This window comes from Canis lupus, chromosome 1, assembly GCF_011100685.1.
Source record: "Canis lupus familiaris isolate Mischka breed German Shepherd chromosome 1, alternate assembly UU_Cfam_GSD_1.0, whole genome shotgun sequence".
In the NCBI taxonomy this organism is placed as follows: Eukaryota; Metazoa; Chordata; class Mammalia; order Carnivora; family Canidae; genus Canis; species Canis lupus.
This window is the reverse complement of record NC_049222.1, coordinates 112,552,248-112,569,141: the sequence shown is the minus strand read 5'-3', so window position 1 is coordinate 112,569,141 and position 16,894 is coordinate 112,552,248. Positions and strand designations below refer to the sequence as shown.

General features: G+C 45.3%; 1 protein-coding gene across 1 annotated transcript in view; it reads right to left on the bottom strand.

Annotated features, from left to right (window-relative positions):
* Positions 1–284: 284 nt before the first annotated feature.
* CEACAM28 (carcinoembryonic antigen-related cell adhesion molecule 28) overlaps positions 285–16,894 on the bottom strand; it is a 57,574-nt gene continuing 40,964 nt past the window's right edge. The window contains 7 exon segments of the mRNA NM_001097546.1: positions 285–368; positions 635–676; positions 1,105–1,136; positions 1,463–1,488; positions 1,490–1,513; positions 2,694–2,814; positions 7,073–7,348. Coding sequence (NP_001091015.1) covers positions 303–368; positions 635–676; positions 1,105–1,136; positions 1,463–1,488; positions 1,490–1,513; positions 2,694–2,814; positions 7,073–7,348 — 587 coding nt within the window. The 3' untranslated portion in view covers positions 285–302.

Here is a 16,894-nt window from a genome sequence, read left to right as displayed (position 1 = left end):
ACACACACACACACACACACACAAAGGGTAAAAGAAGGGAAGATTTCTCTTTATTCAGATCTTCTTCACATGTCTCTGGTGAGTCAGGGGTAAGGAAACTTTCCCTGGGAACATATACTTCCTGGGAGATGCAGGTCTTTGTTTCAGGCAAGCCTGTGGATCTCCAGAGAACATGTGGTATCCAACCCTGGGTCCATGTCCCTGATTGTCCTCAAGGCTTAGAACTGGTTCTCTGGCACAGGCTGCAGCTTCTGACCCCACCTAGGGTCTGGGTGATAGGAAGGAGAAGTGCCATGAGGTAATTAGGAAGCCACTTCTGCTTTGTGGTTGATCTGGCAGTAAATGTTTTTCTCAGGGTGTTGTAATTCCTGTAAAACAAGAAGAGGCCTCTGAGCTCCTGTAACCTTCTGTGAACTTATCTGTGTGACTTTCAGGTTCTAGTCCCACCTGGCCGCTCTCTGGGACCTTGGCCATGAGGCATGTTTCTGCCTCAGGCCCCTTCTTCCCCCTACTACCCCCTGTTCCCCTTGCTCTTCTATTTTCTGAAACTGAGAGCACAGCCTAGGGCAGGCTTGGGCAAACCCACGGCCCCTTTGGGCTTCAGGGACCAGAACATTCAATTGCCCACACTCACCTGGTACATAGGAACTGCTGCTGTGGAGCTGGGCAGGGAGTCCTAACAGGAGAGAATGGGTGTTGGTAGCAGAGAGGAAGGGTCATTTCTCTACAGGAGTGACCAGTTCTGCCTCTTGAACAGCATTCTACAAATCTTTTGACCCATAACCCTCTCCCAGACCACTCCCCACTGTACTCCCTGCACCATTCCTGTTAGCCCAGGACCCCTGGGGCCCACCCAGCCCATGGCTGGAATCCAGGGTTCAACTTTGGCTATCTCAGGGGAATAAGAAATCTCAGGCCGGGGGCGGAGGGGTGCTGGATCCTGCCTCAGAAGAGGTACATTCCTGGCCAGAATGGGACTTGCCTTGTCCGGGCTAGTCTAGGGGAGGCAGTGTATGCAAATGAAGCTAAATTGTTTGCTGGTCCTACCTTAAGCTGAGACAACCTGGATCCCAGTGAAAAGAGTAGGAGAAGGAGTGAACTTACCGGGTATGTGCACCTGCTGGCTGCACCATGGCCTGGGGGCAGAGATAGAGGTCAGCACCCAGAGTTGTAAAGAAGCTTGGGCCTACCATCCCAGGCAGGGACAGGTCCTGAGCTCTCAGGGTCCAGGGAAGAAGAAGCACCTCCCAGGGAGAGACCCATGGGCCATTTAGAGCACAGTGAATGCCAGGTTATGACCCATGATCCAAACTCCAGAAGTCAGGGAATATGGACAGTGGAGTTCGCCTGTGCTGAAGCCCCAGAGAAAGGGTCAGAAACCCCATGGGGTGACTCCAGGAGTGGACACTGTGGGGCGGGACTATAGAGCTCCTAGACATGCCTGGGCTGAAGAGATACTCACCGGGGGTGGATGCTGGGCTCCGGAGTTTTGAGATCACGACAGGCACTGACCCTAAGAAAGATCAGGCTTAAGTGTGAGGGTTGCAGGGCGAGGTCACAGTTTTGTTGTTATAGTTGGGGATAAGGAGGAGAGTCAATCAGGCATGAGTTACAGAAACCCTCTCTCCACCACTGTTGTTTAGCAGGGCAAGGGCCCAGGAGAGGGGATAAGGAAAGGCATTGGAGCAAGTCTGTCCTGGCCCAGATACGAAGCCTTAGAGGTTGATGGTATCTAGGAGAACGTGTTCTGAAAAGTGATGGACCACCCAGGAAAGATATAAAACATGAGAATTTGAATTTGTAGAAGGGGCAAGGCTGCAGCATCATGTTCAGGACATGTTGGGAACCCTGGGGATGCTGGATCCCTGAATGTGGGGCCCCTGCTGTGTAATTCCCTTGCCCCCTAAGGCCAGGAGATGCTGTATGTGACAATGACCCATCCTCTATCTCCATCTTCCTGGAAGAGGCATAAAGTACATCCCAGGACCTTCCCTAGGTGATCCCAGGTTCTCTGGTCTCACACAAGTGAGCGTGATGTTGTCATGGTTCCTGCATCTGCAATTTGGGGTGACCATCCCACGTGCCCTGTCAGGTTCTTCCACTCTGCTGTGTGAGCTTCCCCAGGACCTCCCTTACATCCTGAGGCTGCAAATCCCCCCCACAGGACTCGTGGACTTAAATAAACCATGAGAAATGCCCTTTATTGAGCCCTTACTCCTGTCAGCACTGCTGTAGATTTGCCAAGTGAACCAGGACCACCATGAGGAGCTGTTCCCCAATTGTGTCTAATTTACAACCAACTAGGGGATCCCTGGGTGGCGCAGCGGTTTGGCGCCTGCCTTTGGCCCGGGGCGCGATCCTGGAGACCCGGGATCAAATCCCACATCGGGCTCCCGGTGCATGGAGCCTGCTTCTCCCTCTGCCTGTGTCTCTGCCTCTCTCTCTCTCTCTGTGACTATCATAAATAAATAAATAAATAAATATTTAAAAAAAAATTTACAACCAACTAGGCTGTGAAGGAAGCATCCAGGACTGCAGCTGGTGAGGAAGGAGCCAGATGGAATGAGAGGGACAATCCAGGGGGCAGTTGGGAGCCCTGGAGGAGCCACCGGAATCCTAGGTCAGGACTGGCTCTCCCTCCTGCCTGGAAGTCAGCTGTGGGACAGGATCAGCTGTGAGAAATGCCATCATACCTTCCACTCCTTGTGTGGAGCAGGAGACACCCCAGGGCAGCCACGAGTGCTAGTCCGAGCAGAACCCCGAGTGCAATGCCAATGATGGACCCCAAACGGAGGCCTGTGCTGTTTCTTTTGTCTGAAATATGTAAAAAGGGAAGGGAAGGTGTATGAGTAAAATCTGGGGATACCACGAGGGGCCAAGAAGGAAGGGCCTGCTTATGGAGGAAGTCAAGGCCACTGAGGTCTGGGTGGTTGTCACCAGAGTCCTCACTCCCAGACTGCTGCATCATATCTCTTTTCAGATGAAACCATGAAATTTCTCTAATTCTCATGTTGTCCCCCACCAGTACCACCATTCTGTTCATCTTCCTATCACAAAATGCTTCTCCCCTGTGTCTTCCCTTTCATTCTCATTGATGCTCCTACAGGGAGACCCTTATCTGTCCACTCAACACTGATTAAAGGGAATAACATTAGCTGATGACTTCTGAGGGCAGTTCTGTGTAAAGCACTTTGGATATACTTTATATTTAATCTCATCTTCTTCTCTGCTCTTGAGGGTGTAATCCCCACTGTGCAAAATGAGCGTCTAAGTGTGAAAGGGCTTAACTAAATCAGTGAAGGTCACAGACCTGTAATGTGAGAAGACAACAGTGAATCCCAATTCCACGTGATATTACAGCTAGTAACAAAAAGGTTAATGACAAAAAACATAATAGCTGCTAAATTTGATTGAGTCCAAATTTGTGTATGAAGCTGTCTCAGGATTTCATCTCATGAGCTCATATTAACAACCCTCACAACAGCCTTAAGATCCAGCTGTTGTTTCCACTTTTATAGATGAGAACACTCAGGCTCAGGAGCTTGAGTGTCTTTCCCAAGGTCCAACAGCTGGTACATATCAGAACCAAAAGGCTACAAGATTATTCTTAGTCTGGTTATCTTATCCACAAAGTCCTACAGGCCTACACTTCCTGCAGGTCTTTATCCATCCCATGCCAGGAAAATATACAGGAAGGAAAGTGGAGGAGTTGAAGGTCACTCATAGCTCACAGTCACTCTGAGGGGATCACTTTAGCTGGAACTAACCAGGTTGGAGACCTCACACTGGTAATTCCCAGCAGCCTCCCTCCTGACAGGCCTTATGGGCAGGGTACTGTTGACCCGAGACAGCTCTATCCACTCTATGAGCTTTAGATTCTGCCCACTGAAGAACCACTGGATGGAACCCCAGTGTTATTTGTGGACCAGATCAGGACCACAGAGTCTTTCTGTTCTATGGCATTGGCATTATGTTCTATGTCTATGGCATTTCTGGCCTAGAGAGAGGGCTGGTTCACTGGATCTGTGGAGAAACAGAGGTAATGGAAGGAGCATGAGCCTGGAGCTTAGGCCTATGCTCTTTCCTCTGAGATCTTGGCCAACCTAAGGCCACAGTGAGCTATGTAATAGTGACTCGGGGAATGGCTCTGCTATCTGCAGAAGGATGAGTGTCTTTGTTCAACTGTTGAATGTAAGGAGAGGGCTATGCCTCCCCATCTGGCCCTCACATTGCCTCATTCACGTGTCTGCTCCGACTGGACAGCTCTGTAGTATCAGCAGCAGGAACATCTCCTATATCCATGTGTCCATAATCCTCATAATCGGGTGGCATTTCCCCCCCCATGGATTCGTTTCTTCAATTTTTGTGACTTTAAAAGTCAAGCCTCTTTCCTTACATACCTTTCATGGGGGAGGAAGACTCATAACCCTTCCCTCTCTGTGTCCAAGGCAGCTTTATGGAAAATAGGGAAGGCAATTTACTAAGGAATGAGACAGGCTTCATAGCCTAGGATTCAAAACGTTTTCAATCTACAGGATTTCTCACTCTGAAGCTTTTCACTTCCAGATCTGTGGATTGACTCTCATGGCGAAAACCTCCTGTAGAGAAGTGGTTTACTGTATACAGAATACTAGCACCATTAGGAATACAAGAAACTACCACATCATAATAAAGATATATATGTAGGGATCCCTGGGTGGCGCAGTGGTTTAGCGCCTGCCTTTTGCCCAGGGCCCGATCCTGGAGACCCGGGATCGAGTCCCACGTCGAGCTCCCGGTGCATGGAGCCTGCTTCTCCCTCTGCCTGGGTCTCTGCCTCTCTCTCTCTCTCTCTCTCTCTCTCTCACTGTGTACCTATCATGAATAAATAAAATAAAATAAATTAAATTAAAAAATATATATATGAAATGCCCGTAGCTAGCATCATACTCTATGATGAAACACTGAAAATGTTTCTTCTAGATTACATAGAAGATACATATACCATTTAAACAAGGTGTAATCAACAGAGTTCAGAAATCCAAGTCAAAATAATTAGAAGGAAAAAACAGAATGCAACCAATTGGAAAGAAATAAGTACAATTATGTCTGTTTGCAGATGATATGAGATTATATGTCCAAAGACATAAAGATCCCCCTGAAAACTGTCAAACTCATAAATAATTTCAATAAATTTGCAAGATACAAAATCAACATACAAAATCTCTCTGTTGTTAGCATTAACAACAAACTACCCCCAAAAGAAATTAAAAGAAATGTCTGTTCATGTGTTCTTTACATTTCTTAACTGGATTCTTTGGTTTTTGGTTGTTGAGTTTGAAAAGTTCTTTATATATCTTGGATATTAGCCCTTTATCTGAAGTGCTATTTGCCAATACCTTCTCCCATTCTGTAGGGACTTTGTTGGGTTTTGTCAACTGTTTGCTGTGCAAAGCTTTGTATCTCAATGAAGTCCCAATAGTTCCTTTTTGTTTTTGTTTCCATTACCTCTAGAGATGCGTCTAGCAGAAAGTTCTGTGGCCAAGGTCAAAGAGGTTGCTGCCTGTGTTCTCCTCTAGGAATTTGATGGATTCCTGTCTCATGATTAGGTCTTTGATCCATTTTAAGTTTATCTTGGTATATGGTATAAGATAATGGTCCAGTTTCAATTTTTCTATATATGACTTTCAAATTTTCCAAACACCATTCCTTGAGGAGACTGTCTTTTTTCCATTGGATATTCACAAACAGACATTTCTCCAAAGAATCCATACAAATAGCCAACAGAGACATGAAAAAAAATGCTCCACATCACTTGGAATCATGGAAATACAAGTAAAACCACAATGAGATATCACCTCACGGCCATCAGAATGGTCACATTAACAAGTCAGGAAACAGCAAATGTTGGTGAGGGTGCAGAGAAAGGGGAAGACTCATACACTGTTTGTGGGGATGCAGGCTGGTACAGCCACTCTGGAAAGTAGCATGGAGATTCCTCAAGAAGTTAAATATAGAGATACCTCATGACCCCACCAATGCACTACTAGTTATTTCCCCGAAGGACACTAATGTTGTGATCTGAAGGGACCTGCACTCCAATGTTTACAGCAATAATATACAGAGTAGCCCAACTGTGGAAAGAGCCCAGATATCCATTGGTAGATGAATGCATAAAGAAGGTATTGGAAAATAGCATACAGGGATCCCTGGGTGGCGCAGCGGTTTGGCGCCTGCCTTTGACCCAGGGCGCGATCCTGGAGACCCGGGATCGAATCCCACATCGGGCTCCCGGTGCATGGAGCCTGCTTCTCCCTCTGCCTGTGTCTCTGCCTCTCTCTCTCTCACTGTGTGCCTATCATAAATAAATTAAAAAAAAAAAAGGAAAATAGCATACATATATATATATTCATATATATGAATAAAAAGTTATATATATGTATATATGCAGGATGAAATATTACCGAGCCATCAGAGGGATGAAATTTTAACATTTATATCAATGGAGATGGAACTGGGGAGTATTATACTGAGCAAAATGAATCAATCAAATACAGACAATTATCATATAGTTTTACTTATGAAGAAATCCAGACACACACACACACACACATACACACACACACACACACACAAAACAAATATTGTTATGGTTCCACTTATACAAGGTACTTAGAATAATCACAGTCATAAGCGAGAGCAGGCAGGGTGGTGGTTACTACGCTTAGGGGCAGGAGTGTTTAATGGATGGTGGTGATGGTTGCACAAAAATACAAATACATCTCCCTGGGAAGATAACTCTACCAATGATGAGCAAATGATAGAAGGCTCAGAGGGCAGGAGAGCAGAATAGAATCAGAGACCATTTCAGTAAACAGAATGGGAGTGTGGTGAAGACCTAAGTCTCTGAATCAAATACACTTAGTTTCTAATCCTAGGTCTGGCTTTTACTGTGTGACCTTACACAAGATTCCTTTCTTCCTCGATAACCATTTTTTTTGTGTGGTAAAATATACGTAAGGTTTATCCTTTTAACCATTTTAGGTATACAGTTCAGTAGTATTACTATAACACAGGACAAGGTGTCATTTACCTTCCACATCCAGCCTGACAGGGTCACTTTTGCGAAACCTGACCGGATTGAAGACCTCACACTCGTATTTCCCAGCATCCTCCTTCCTGACAGGGTCTATGGTGAGGGTGCTGTTGTCCTGGGACAGCTTCTTCCTATCCGTGAGCATTAGAATCTGGCCATTGAAGAGCCACTGGATAGAGACCCCAGTGTTACTTGAGGAGCAGGTCAGGACCACAGAGTCATCTTCTGTGACTGTGGTGTTGCTGGCAGTGAGAAGGGGTTGGGACATTGACTCTGTGGAGAAACAGAGGAGGTGACAGCATGAGAGTGGGCCTGGGGTCTGGTGACCCAGCGAGCTCTGTCAAGGTGCCCCTGAGGATGGCCCTGCCTCCTGCACAAGGTTGAGTGTCTGTGTTCAGGTGGCAGTCTGTCAGGACAGGGCTGTCCCTCTAACACTGGCCCTCTGTCACGTGTCTGCTCTGCCTGGATATCTCTGTATCATCAGCACCAGGAACCTTCTAAATCTCCATGTGCAGCATCCTCAACATCAGGGGGAATTTTATAGCCACTGGCTTCCTGGGAATATTTTCTGAGCTTTCTGAAAAGATCAGGCCCTCTCTCTAGTATGGTAGCTTTACATAGAAAGGGAAGGCATTTATTTCTCTTTCGTGAAATAATTAATTAGAAAATGAGAACAGCCCAGCCAGTCTTTCTGAGCCTAGGTTTCGAGAAGCTCCAATCTAAAGGGATTCCCAATCTGAATAAGACTTTTACTTTCTGCCTGTGGATTGACTATTACAGGGAGAACCTCTTTAGAGTAGTGGTCACAGTTTTCACAGAAGGCTGGTACTCTTAGCTGTGGGCATAAATATGTACTTTGGCACTGCTCCTTCTGTGCCATGAAGGGATGTCATGGGGGCATCTACCTATATTGCAGTTGGGCACCATTATGCAGTGTTCTCTCAGTGGGGGATCAAATGTGCTGGGATCATACAGTGTTAGAGAACTGGGAGACTGCAGAGTCAGGACACAGTAGAGGGGCTGCGTCAGGGCTCTCTCTTTCCCGTTTCCCAGTGGCCTCACTGCATGGAGGCTCTGGTACAACTGGAGACACAGTTTGGCCAGATTACAGACAGGGGTGAATGGGAGGGTGGCATCCAGGTTATTTAGTGGTTAAGTGTCTGCCTTTGACTCAGGTCATGATCTCAGGGTCTGAGGAAGTCTGGGGAACCACTGGGAAGAAAGAGTTTCACCAGGAGGAGGATATGAGTCAGGAGTAAAAGACACGAAATGAGCCCATCATCCTTTGGGGACTGCAAACCTGCCCCTACTGCCTTTGACTCCCTGGATGAGTCACGTCGAGAGTAGATCAAGGGACCACATGACCCTGTCATGTGTGTTCCACTTGTTAGTGTCATGGAGGGAAAGAGCCCTGGATGAGGGCACAGTGAAAGCTCATTCTCCTGGTGACCTGGGCAAGCTGGCTCCTCACGGAACCTAGCAGACACTGCTGCTCTGATTTCTGTGTCCTCCAGGCAATAGCCTGGGAGGGTGGGCCTGGTCACAGGGCTTAGCAGAAGAATCCAGGGAAGGCTTAAGGGTTGAGGGAGCTGCACAGAGCAGGACTAGTCCCAGCTGAAGAGGAGGAGGAGGAGGAGGAGGAAGATGAAGGACATGGAAGGAGCAGGGAGCCAGAAATGTCCCAGGCTGTGAGCAGGGCAGGGTGACAAGTGACTTCAAAGCCTCCAGGCAGAAAGAGACCACAACTGACCCGGGGCAGGGCCAAGGCAGCCCTGCAAAGCCTCCCATGGTGGAGCAACAACACAGGCATCAGGAGACTCTTCTCTGGGAGTGGCCTGAGGGGCTGGTGGTCAGAGGGACAGAACATGGCTCTCAGCCCCTGAATGGACAGGGAACAGGTATGGCCAGGACCTCCTATGACTCTGCACCCAGGGTCCAGATTTGAAGAGATTGGGAATCATTCATTCATTCCTTTTCTCCTTCATGAAAGAGCAATTGAGATGTTGGGCCCTGTGCGAGCTCAGGGTACATGGTCAGGAGAGGGCGGAGTCCTTTCCCTTACACGCCCGTGGGATCACACCAACACATCGGGAAACAGTGAGTCCTGGTCCAGTGCAGGAGCTGTGGATCGGCCACTGAGGGGAGGCTTGGGCATTCCCCGCACTGACTCTGATCGTTGATGAAGGTAATTTAGTTCTTGAGTAAAACCATGAATTCTCCATTTGCTCTCCCTTCCCAGACCAGAAAACCTGCCTTGAGCTGTGGATCCCTAAGAAGAAAGATCTGATACACCAGCTGGTCTCAGGGTCCCTAGATGCCTAATAAGGTCCCTTGGTGGAGGAGGAGGAGATGGGGCCGCAGCTGCGGACAGACCCTGTGGGATTGTGATCTGCCTGCTGCTCTGGTGTGTGTGACTCTGATTCAATGTCTGCATCGCCCTCTGCCTCCATTTCCCCTCAATCAAAATCAAGTAAAGGAGAAAAAATGTGTGGGAAATATCAGAGAGGGAGACAGAACATGAGAGACTTCTAACTCTGGGAAACGAACCAGTGGTGGTGGAAAGGGAGGTGGGCAGGGGGTGGGGGTGACTGGGTGACAGGCATTGAGGAGGGCACTTGATGGGATGAGCGGAGGGTGTTATGCTATATGTCAGCAAATTGAACTCCAATAAAAAAAGTAAATGGCCTTCGATTAGCTGTGTTCTCTGTAATTAACCTGAAATCTTTCACAATTACATGACCTAAGGCTGGCTATAGAGGATCTGCCCAAATAAACATCTGTTATTTGCCTCTGTGAGTGACGGTTCCCTGGGCCTGATCCCAAGTGCAGCAGTTACTGCCAGAATCATCTTCTCTCCTCTTCCTCCCTGAGGGTGCTGTCCTTCCTCTGGGGTCTCCTGTCCTCCAGGGTGTTCAGACCGTGTCTCAGAGACCTTGCCTATCTCTTCTCCAAAGAAGCCATACAAATAGCCAACAGAGACATGAAAAAAAAAATGTTACACATCACTTGGCCTCATGGAAATACAAATAAAACCACAATGACATATCACCTCATGGCAGTCAGAATGGTTAAATGAACAAGTCAGGAAACAGCAAATGTTGGTGAGGGTGCAGAGAAAGGGGAAGACTCTTTTGTGGGGATGCAGGCTGCTACAGCCACTCTGGAAAATAGTATGGAGATTGCTAAAGAAATTAAGGATAGAACTACCTGATGATTCACCAATGCACTACTAGGTATTTCCCTGAAGGACACTAATGCTGTGATCTGAAGGGTCACCTGCATTCCAATGTTTATAGCATCAATATACAGAGTAGCCCAACTGTGGAAAGAGACCAGATGTCCATTGGCAGATGAATGCATAAAGAAGGTATTGGCAAATAGTGTGTGTATATATATATATAGTTATATATATGTATATATGCACGATGAAATATTACCTAGCCATGAAAGGGATGAAATTTTAACATTTATATCAATGGAGATGGAACTGGAGAGTATTATGCTGAGCAAAATGAATCAATCAAAGACAGACAATTATCATATGGTTTTACTTATATGTGGAACATGACAAACAAGACAGAGGATCATAGAGGAAGGGAGGGAAAAATAAAATAAGATGAAATGAGACAGAGACAAACCATAAGAGACTGCACTATAGGAAACAAACAGGGTTGTAGGGGAAATAGGTGGGGGATAGGGTAGCAGGGTGATAGGTATTAAGGAGGGCACGTAATGTAAAACACTGGGTATTATATTCAACTGACAGATTACTGAACTCTACATCTGAAACTAATGGCACATTATACAGTAATTAATTAAATTTAAATAAGTTTAAAAAGCAAATTAAGAAAAACAATTCCATTTACAATAACGTCAAAAAAGATAAAATACTTAGGAATTAAGTTGAGACGCCTGGATGGCTCAGCTGTTGAGCATCTCCCTTCAGCTCAGGGCATGATCTAGGGATCTAGGGATGGAGTCCCATGTTGGGCTCCTTGTGGGAGCCTGCATCTCCCTCTGCCTGTGTCTCTGCTCCTCTCTCTCACTCTCTCTCTCTCTCTCTCTCTCTCTCTCTGTGTGTGTGTGTGTCTCATGAATAAATAAATATCTTTCTTAAAAAGCAATTGAGTTAATGAGTCAATAGACTATATGTGGAAATCTATAAAACATTGCTGACAAAAATTACAAAGCACACAAATCAATGGAATGGAATCCCATGTTCATGGATGATGAAACTTAATATTGTTAAGACGACAATGCTACCAAAGAAGATCTATAGATTCAATGTAATCCCTATCAAAATTTTTAAAGATTTTATTTTTTAAAAGATTTTATTTATTTGAGAGAGAGAGAAACAAGAGAAGGAAGAGGGGCAAAGGGAGATGTACAAGCAAACTCGCCACTTAGTAGGGAGCCCAACTTGGGGCTCAAAGACAGGACCAATGTATTATGACCTGAGTCAAAGACAGATGCTTAGCCGACTCTGCCACCCAGGATCCCTGTATATTTTATATTTATTTTTCAGTAATCTCTCCACCCAACAGGGAGCTCAAACCTACAACCCCTAGGTTTGAGATCCCCCCCTAGATCAAGAGTCCCATACTCCACCAACTGAGCCAGCCAGAAGCATCCCTATCAAATTCTTAAGGAAATATTTTACAGAAATAGGAATATCCAAAATTTCACGTGGAATCTCAGGGACCTCTAACACCCAAAATTATTTTGAAAAAGAATGAAGTTAGAGGACTCCTACTTCCTGGCTGCAAAGTTACAGTAACCAATATAATGGGGATGTGGTATGAAGACAGACATAGAGACCAAAGGAACAGAATTGGCCCCCCAGATAGAAACCTGGACACTTGTGGCCCAATGATTTTCAATAAGGATATCATGACCATTCAATGGAGAAAAAACTGTATTCAACAAATGGTGTTGGGACCACTGGATATCCATGGATGTTGACATATTCCAGTGTACAGAAATCTTGCTATGATAGCAAAACAAGGGTTTCAACCTGATGCCTTTGAGGAGGGCAACAAGTTTATTCTTACAGTGGGATGCTAGCCAGCAGACAATATAAAGGAGACTCACATATGACAATAAGGATACATGTGAGGCACCTAGGTGGCTCAATGGTTGAGTGTCTGCCTTTGTCTCAGGTCCTGATCCTGGGGTCCTGGGATCTTTTTTTTTTTTTTGAAGATTTTATTTATTTGTGAGAGACACACACAGGGAAAGACATAGGCAGAGAGAGAAGCAGGCTCCATGTGGGGAGCCCAATATGGGACTCGATCCCAGGAACCCAGGATTTTGAGCTGAGCCAAAGCAGATGCTCAATCACTAAGCCACCCAGGCATCCCTAAAGAAATAAAATCCTAAAAAACAATCAATAAAATAAACAACAGGAAAAAATCTTGTAAAAGATATTTCTCCAAAAATGTACAGTGGCCCATAAGCTTCTGAGGAAATGCTCAACAGCACAAATCATTACAGAAAGCAAATCACAGATTTCCTTAAGGGAGAAATTTGGGCGGAGGACTCTGGGGTCCTTGAAACCTTCATCCCTTCCAAGAGGAAGCTCTGGCTGTGACCAATACAAAGTAATGTTGGTGGGTGAGGTTCATTTCGTTCCCAAACAGCCTGTTTCACCCTCCTGTGGCAGGTCATGAGGTCCCTGAGTTCCTAAGGAGACCCTAATGGAGAAGAGCCTTGAAGCTCCAGGGATTATCAGGACTTGAGGTGCCAAGGTGGGAGAGAAAGGATTGGGCAGGGATGGAAAGATGAGTTAGGAGGCAACTGTGTTTGAGGGGGCAGATCAAGGATTCAAAACAGCCAAAAGTCTAAGATGTGACATGAAAAAAAGAATGAAAAAGAAAAAAGGAAATGAAGAAAGTAAAAGAAGAAAAGGGAGCGCCCGGGTAGCTCAATACCTAGAGCATGAAACTCTTGTCTCAGGATGGTGGGCTCAGACTCCACATAGAGTTTACTTTAAAAAAAATAAAAATTGAGGTTCCTGGATAGCTCAGTTGTTGAAGCATCCAAGTCTTGATCTCAGATTAGGTCTTGATCTCAGGCTTGTCTATTCAAGCCCCGTGTTGGATGTTATGCTTGCATAGAGCCGATTTAAAATACCTTTTTAAATAAAAAATAAAATAGAATACAGATACAAATTAAAGAAAAAAAAGAATGAGGACAGGGGATGATAGGGAGGGAGACACCTTAGATGAGCAGGTTGGGAAGTTTCTGAGTCTGGTGTTCTGTGTGGTCTTTGAAGCTCCTTTATGTTTAAGAAAACCTTTGCCTTTTCTGATGTTAAATGGATTAGTGCCTAGAGGTATAGCGTCTAGTTGGCATTGCAGAGGAGAGAGGAGGAGAGTCACTCATGGCATTAACAGACGGTTGGGACAAGGAGAGCACATGTGCAAAGGTGACATTTCTCCCACTCTCAGGCACCAGGACAGGCATCAAGGGAACCTCTCAGAGTGGGTAGAGGCTCAGAGTCCTGGAAAGGTACCAGAGAATTGCTTCTTGGAATATCAACCATGATAGATGGCTGATCCAGATGGTGCTTTGGAGCCAGCACTCATTCTGGACTCCAGAGTACCCTTGGGGTTCACATAAAGACAGTATTTCTTCCCACAGTCATGACCCTCATGCAGTCCTGGGCAACAGTAGCCATGCTGGACTTGTTGAGTGGAGCTTCCCTTTGTCTAGGAGTGTGTGCAGCTTGGGTGTACGAAGCCCCGGCATCCCCAGCTACTGGTAGCCTGAGACACCTTCCTTGCAGGGGCTGCCCTCCCAAATACATGTGCACAGGGATGAAAGCACGTGATGCAGAGGAAGACATAGACATGGCCAACACGGACATGAGAAAATGCTCTGCACCACTTGCCATCAGGGAAATACAAATCAAAACCACAATGAGATACCACCTCACACCAGTGAGAATGGGGGAAATTAACAAGGCAGGAAACCACAAATGTTGGAGAGGATGTGGAGAAAAGGGAACCCTCTTGCACTGTTGGTGGGAATGGGAACTGGTGCAGCCACTCTGGAAAACTGTGTGGAGGTTCCTCAAAGAGTTAAAAATAGACCTGCCCTACGACCAGCAATTGCACTGTTGGGGACTTACCCCAAAGATGCAGATGCAATGAAACACCGGGACACCTGCACCCTGATGTTTCTAGTGGCAATGTCCACAATAACCAAACTGTGGAAGGAGCCTCGGTGTCCATCGAAAGATGAATGGATAAAGAAGATGTGGTTTATGTATACAATGGAATATTACTCAGCCGTTGGAAACGACAAATACCCATCATTTGCTTCAACGTGGATGGAACTGGAGGGTATTATGCTGAGTGAAATAAGTCAATCGGAGAAAGACAAACATTATATGGTCTCATTCATTTGGGGAATATAAATAATAGTGAAAGGGAATAGAAGGAAAGGGAGAGGAAATGGGTAGGAAATATCAGAAAGGGAGACAGAACATGAAGACTCCTAACTCTGGGAAACGAACTAGGGGTGGTGGAAGGGGAGGAGGGCAGGGAGTGGGGGTGAATGGGTGATGGGCACTGAGGGGGGCACTTGACGGGATGAGCACTGGGTGTTATTCTGTATGTTGGCAAATTGCACACCAATAAAAAATAAATTTATTATTAAAAACAAAGAAAGCAGGTGATGAATCTGAAGTCCCAGAGGAAGGGCCCTGGCTCAAGAGACACCATGGAGGGTAAAGGTGTAGGAGGAAAAGGCATCATTCAAAATGACAATGGCAGTTTTCAGGGAGACAATGATCCTGAGATTGCAGTCTTCATGACCTCACCACACAAGAAAAATAAATGGGATATACTCCAAAGAATGAAAAAACCTGGAGACCCACCTTCCGTACTCACATCCACCTGTCCTCAAACCTGAGCAGCCAAGGCACCTGAAGTCTGGGGACCCATCATGCAGGGGTTTGGGTGCCACAGGAGGGGTACTGTTTCTTATTCGATGTGCCATCAGAAGACTCTTATGAGATTGTGTATTTGTTGATGGATTGATTTGTATTCCAAAAGTGACATGATCTATTTTACATGATGATATTCTAGTGATATCACTCCTCTTGCTGGATGGAAAAGGCCCCGAGAGTGAAGACAGTGGAACCTGAGGGCAGCAGGCAAAGAGTGACCCCAGAGATTTCATACCCTGCTCTCCAGAGACTGTGAATATGTGACTGTATATGGCAACAGGGAATTAAGGTTGTAAATTGGCCAGCCTGTAGGAGGGAACTTATCTTGGGGGATACTTATGGATATGTATGTGTCAGGCTTCTGATCTACCAAACTCTAGGATTCAGCAACTGTGTTGCTTTAAGCCCCTAAGGTGGTGCTACTTTGTTACAGCAACAGTAGGAACTGAACCCATAAAAGACCAATTAGACCCAACCAGGTCCACATAGAAAACGGCGATTTGGACTGTGATCTTAGTGATGAAGAAAGTTTTGGAGAAAAAAAAAAGGAGAAAGTTTTGGAGAAATATGAAAGATGTTGGGGCAGGTGGGAGACACGCAGAGTCTCTGGTGACAGATTCCACATGGGGCAGGTGGGACCAAGATTCAGTAGTGACTCTCATGATTCTCGTTGCAGCAGCCACGTAACAGGAAAGACCTTTCTTTTTTATTTTTATTTTTTAAGATTTTATTTATTTATTCATGAGAGACCCAGAGAGAGACAGAGAGAGACAGAGAGAGAGAGAGAGAGAGAGAGGCAGAGATACAGGCAGAGGGAGAAGCAAGCCCCATGCAGGGAAACTGATGTGGGACTTGATCCCGGGACTCCAGAATTTCGCCCTGGGCCGAAGGCAGGTGCTAAACCGCTGAGCTACCCAGATATCCCCAGGAAAGACCTTTAATAGAAGGAGCTGTGTGCAGGCTGAGGCTGAGTGAAAATGAGAGGTGAACATTTGAATTATGTGTGAATTAAGGCGGATGAGAGGGGATGCGGGGACTGGTTCAGCTTGGTCTCAGCTTATGTGAGAGGTGGAGGGGCAAGAAAAAGAAATGAAAGACATCAAAATTAGAAGAAAAAAAATTAGAGAGAAGAAAATGATCTTTGTCCACAAATGACATGAACTCACACACAGGAAACACTAAAGGGTCCACATAAAATATGTCTTAACTAATAAATGCAGCAAAGTTGTAAGATATGAAATTGATATGCAAAAATCAGTTGTATTTCTACACACTAACAATGAATAGTCTGAGGAGTAAATTACGAAAATTCTATTTACCACAGCATCAAGAAGAATAAAATACTTAGCAACTAATTTAACCAAGGAGGTGAAAGACTTACACACTGAAAACTACAAAGCATTGCTGAAAGAATTTAAAGACCTAAATAAATGGAAAAACATTCCATGTTCATGGGCTGGAATACTTAATATTGTAAGGATGACTGTACTACACAAAGTGATCTGCAGATTCAATACAATCTTGATCAAAACCCAAGACTCTTTTTTTTTTTTTTGCAGAAATAGAGTAATCTATCCTAAAATTCATATGGAATTTCAAGGGACCTCAAAATATCCAAAACAATCTTAAGAAAGAACAAAGGTGAAGGACTCATCTTTCCTGATTTCAAAACTTACCGCTAAGCTACAGTAACCAAAACAGTGTAGTACTCGCATGAAGACAAACAAATAGACGAATATCATAGAGATTCCAGAAATAACCCTTACATACACGGTCAAACCATTTATGACAGGGGTGCCAAGACCATTCACATTGGGGAAAAGTCAGTCTTTCCAGCAAATGGGTGTTGGGAAATCAATATGTGC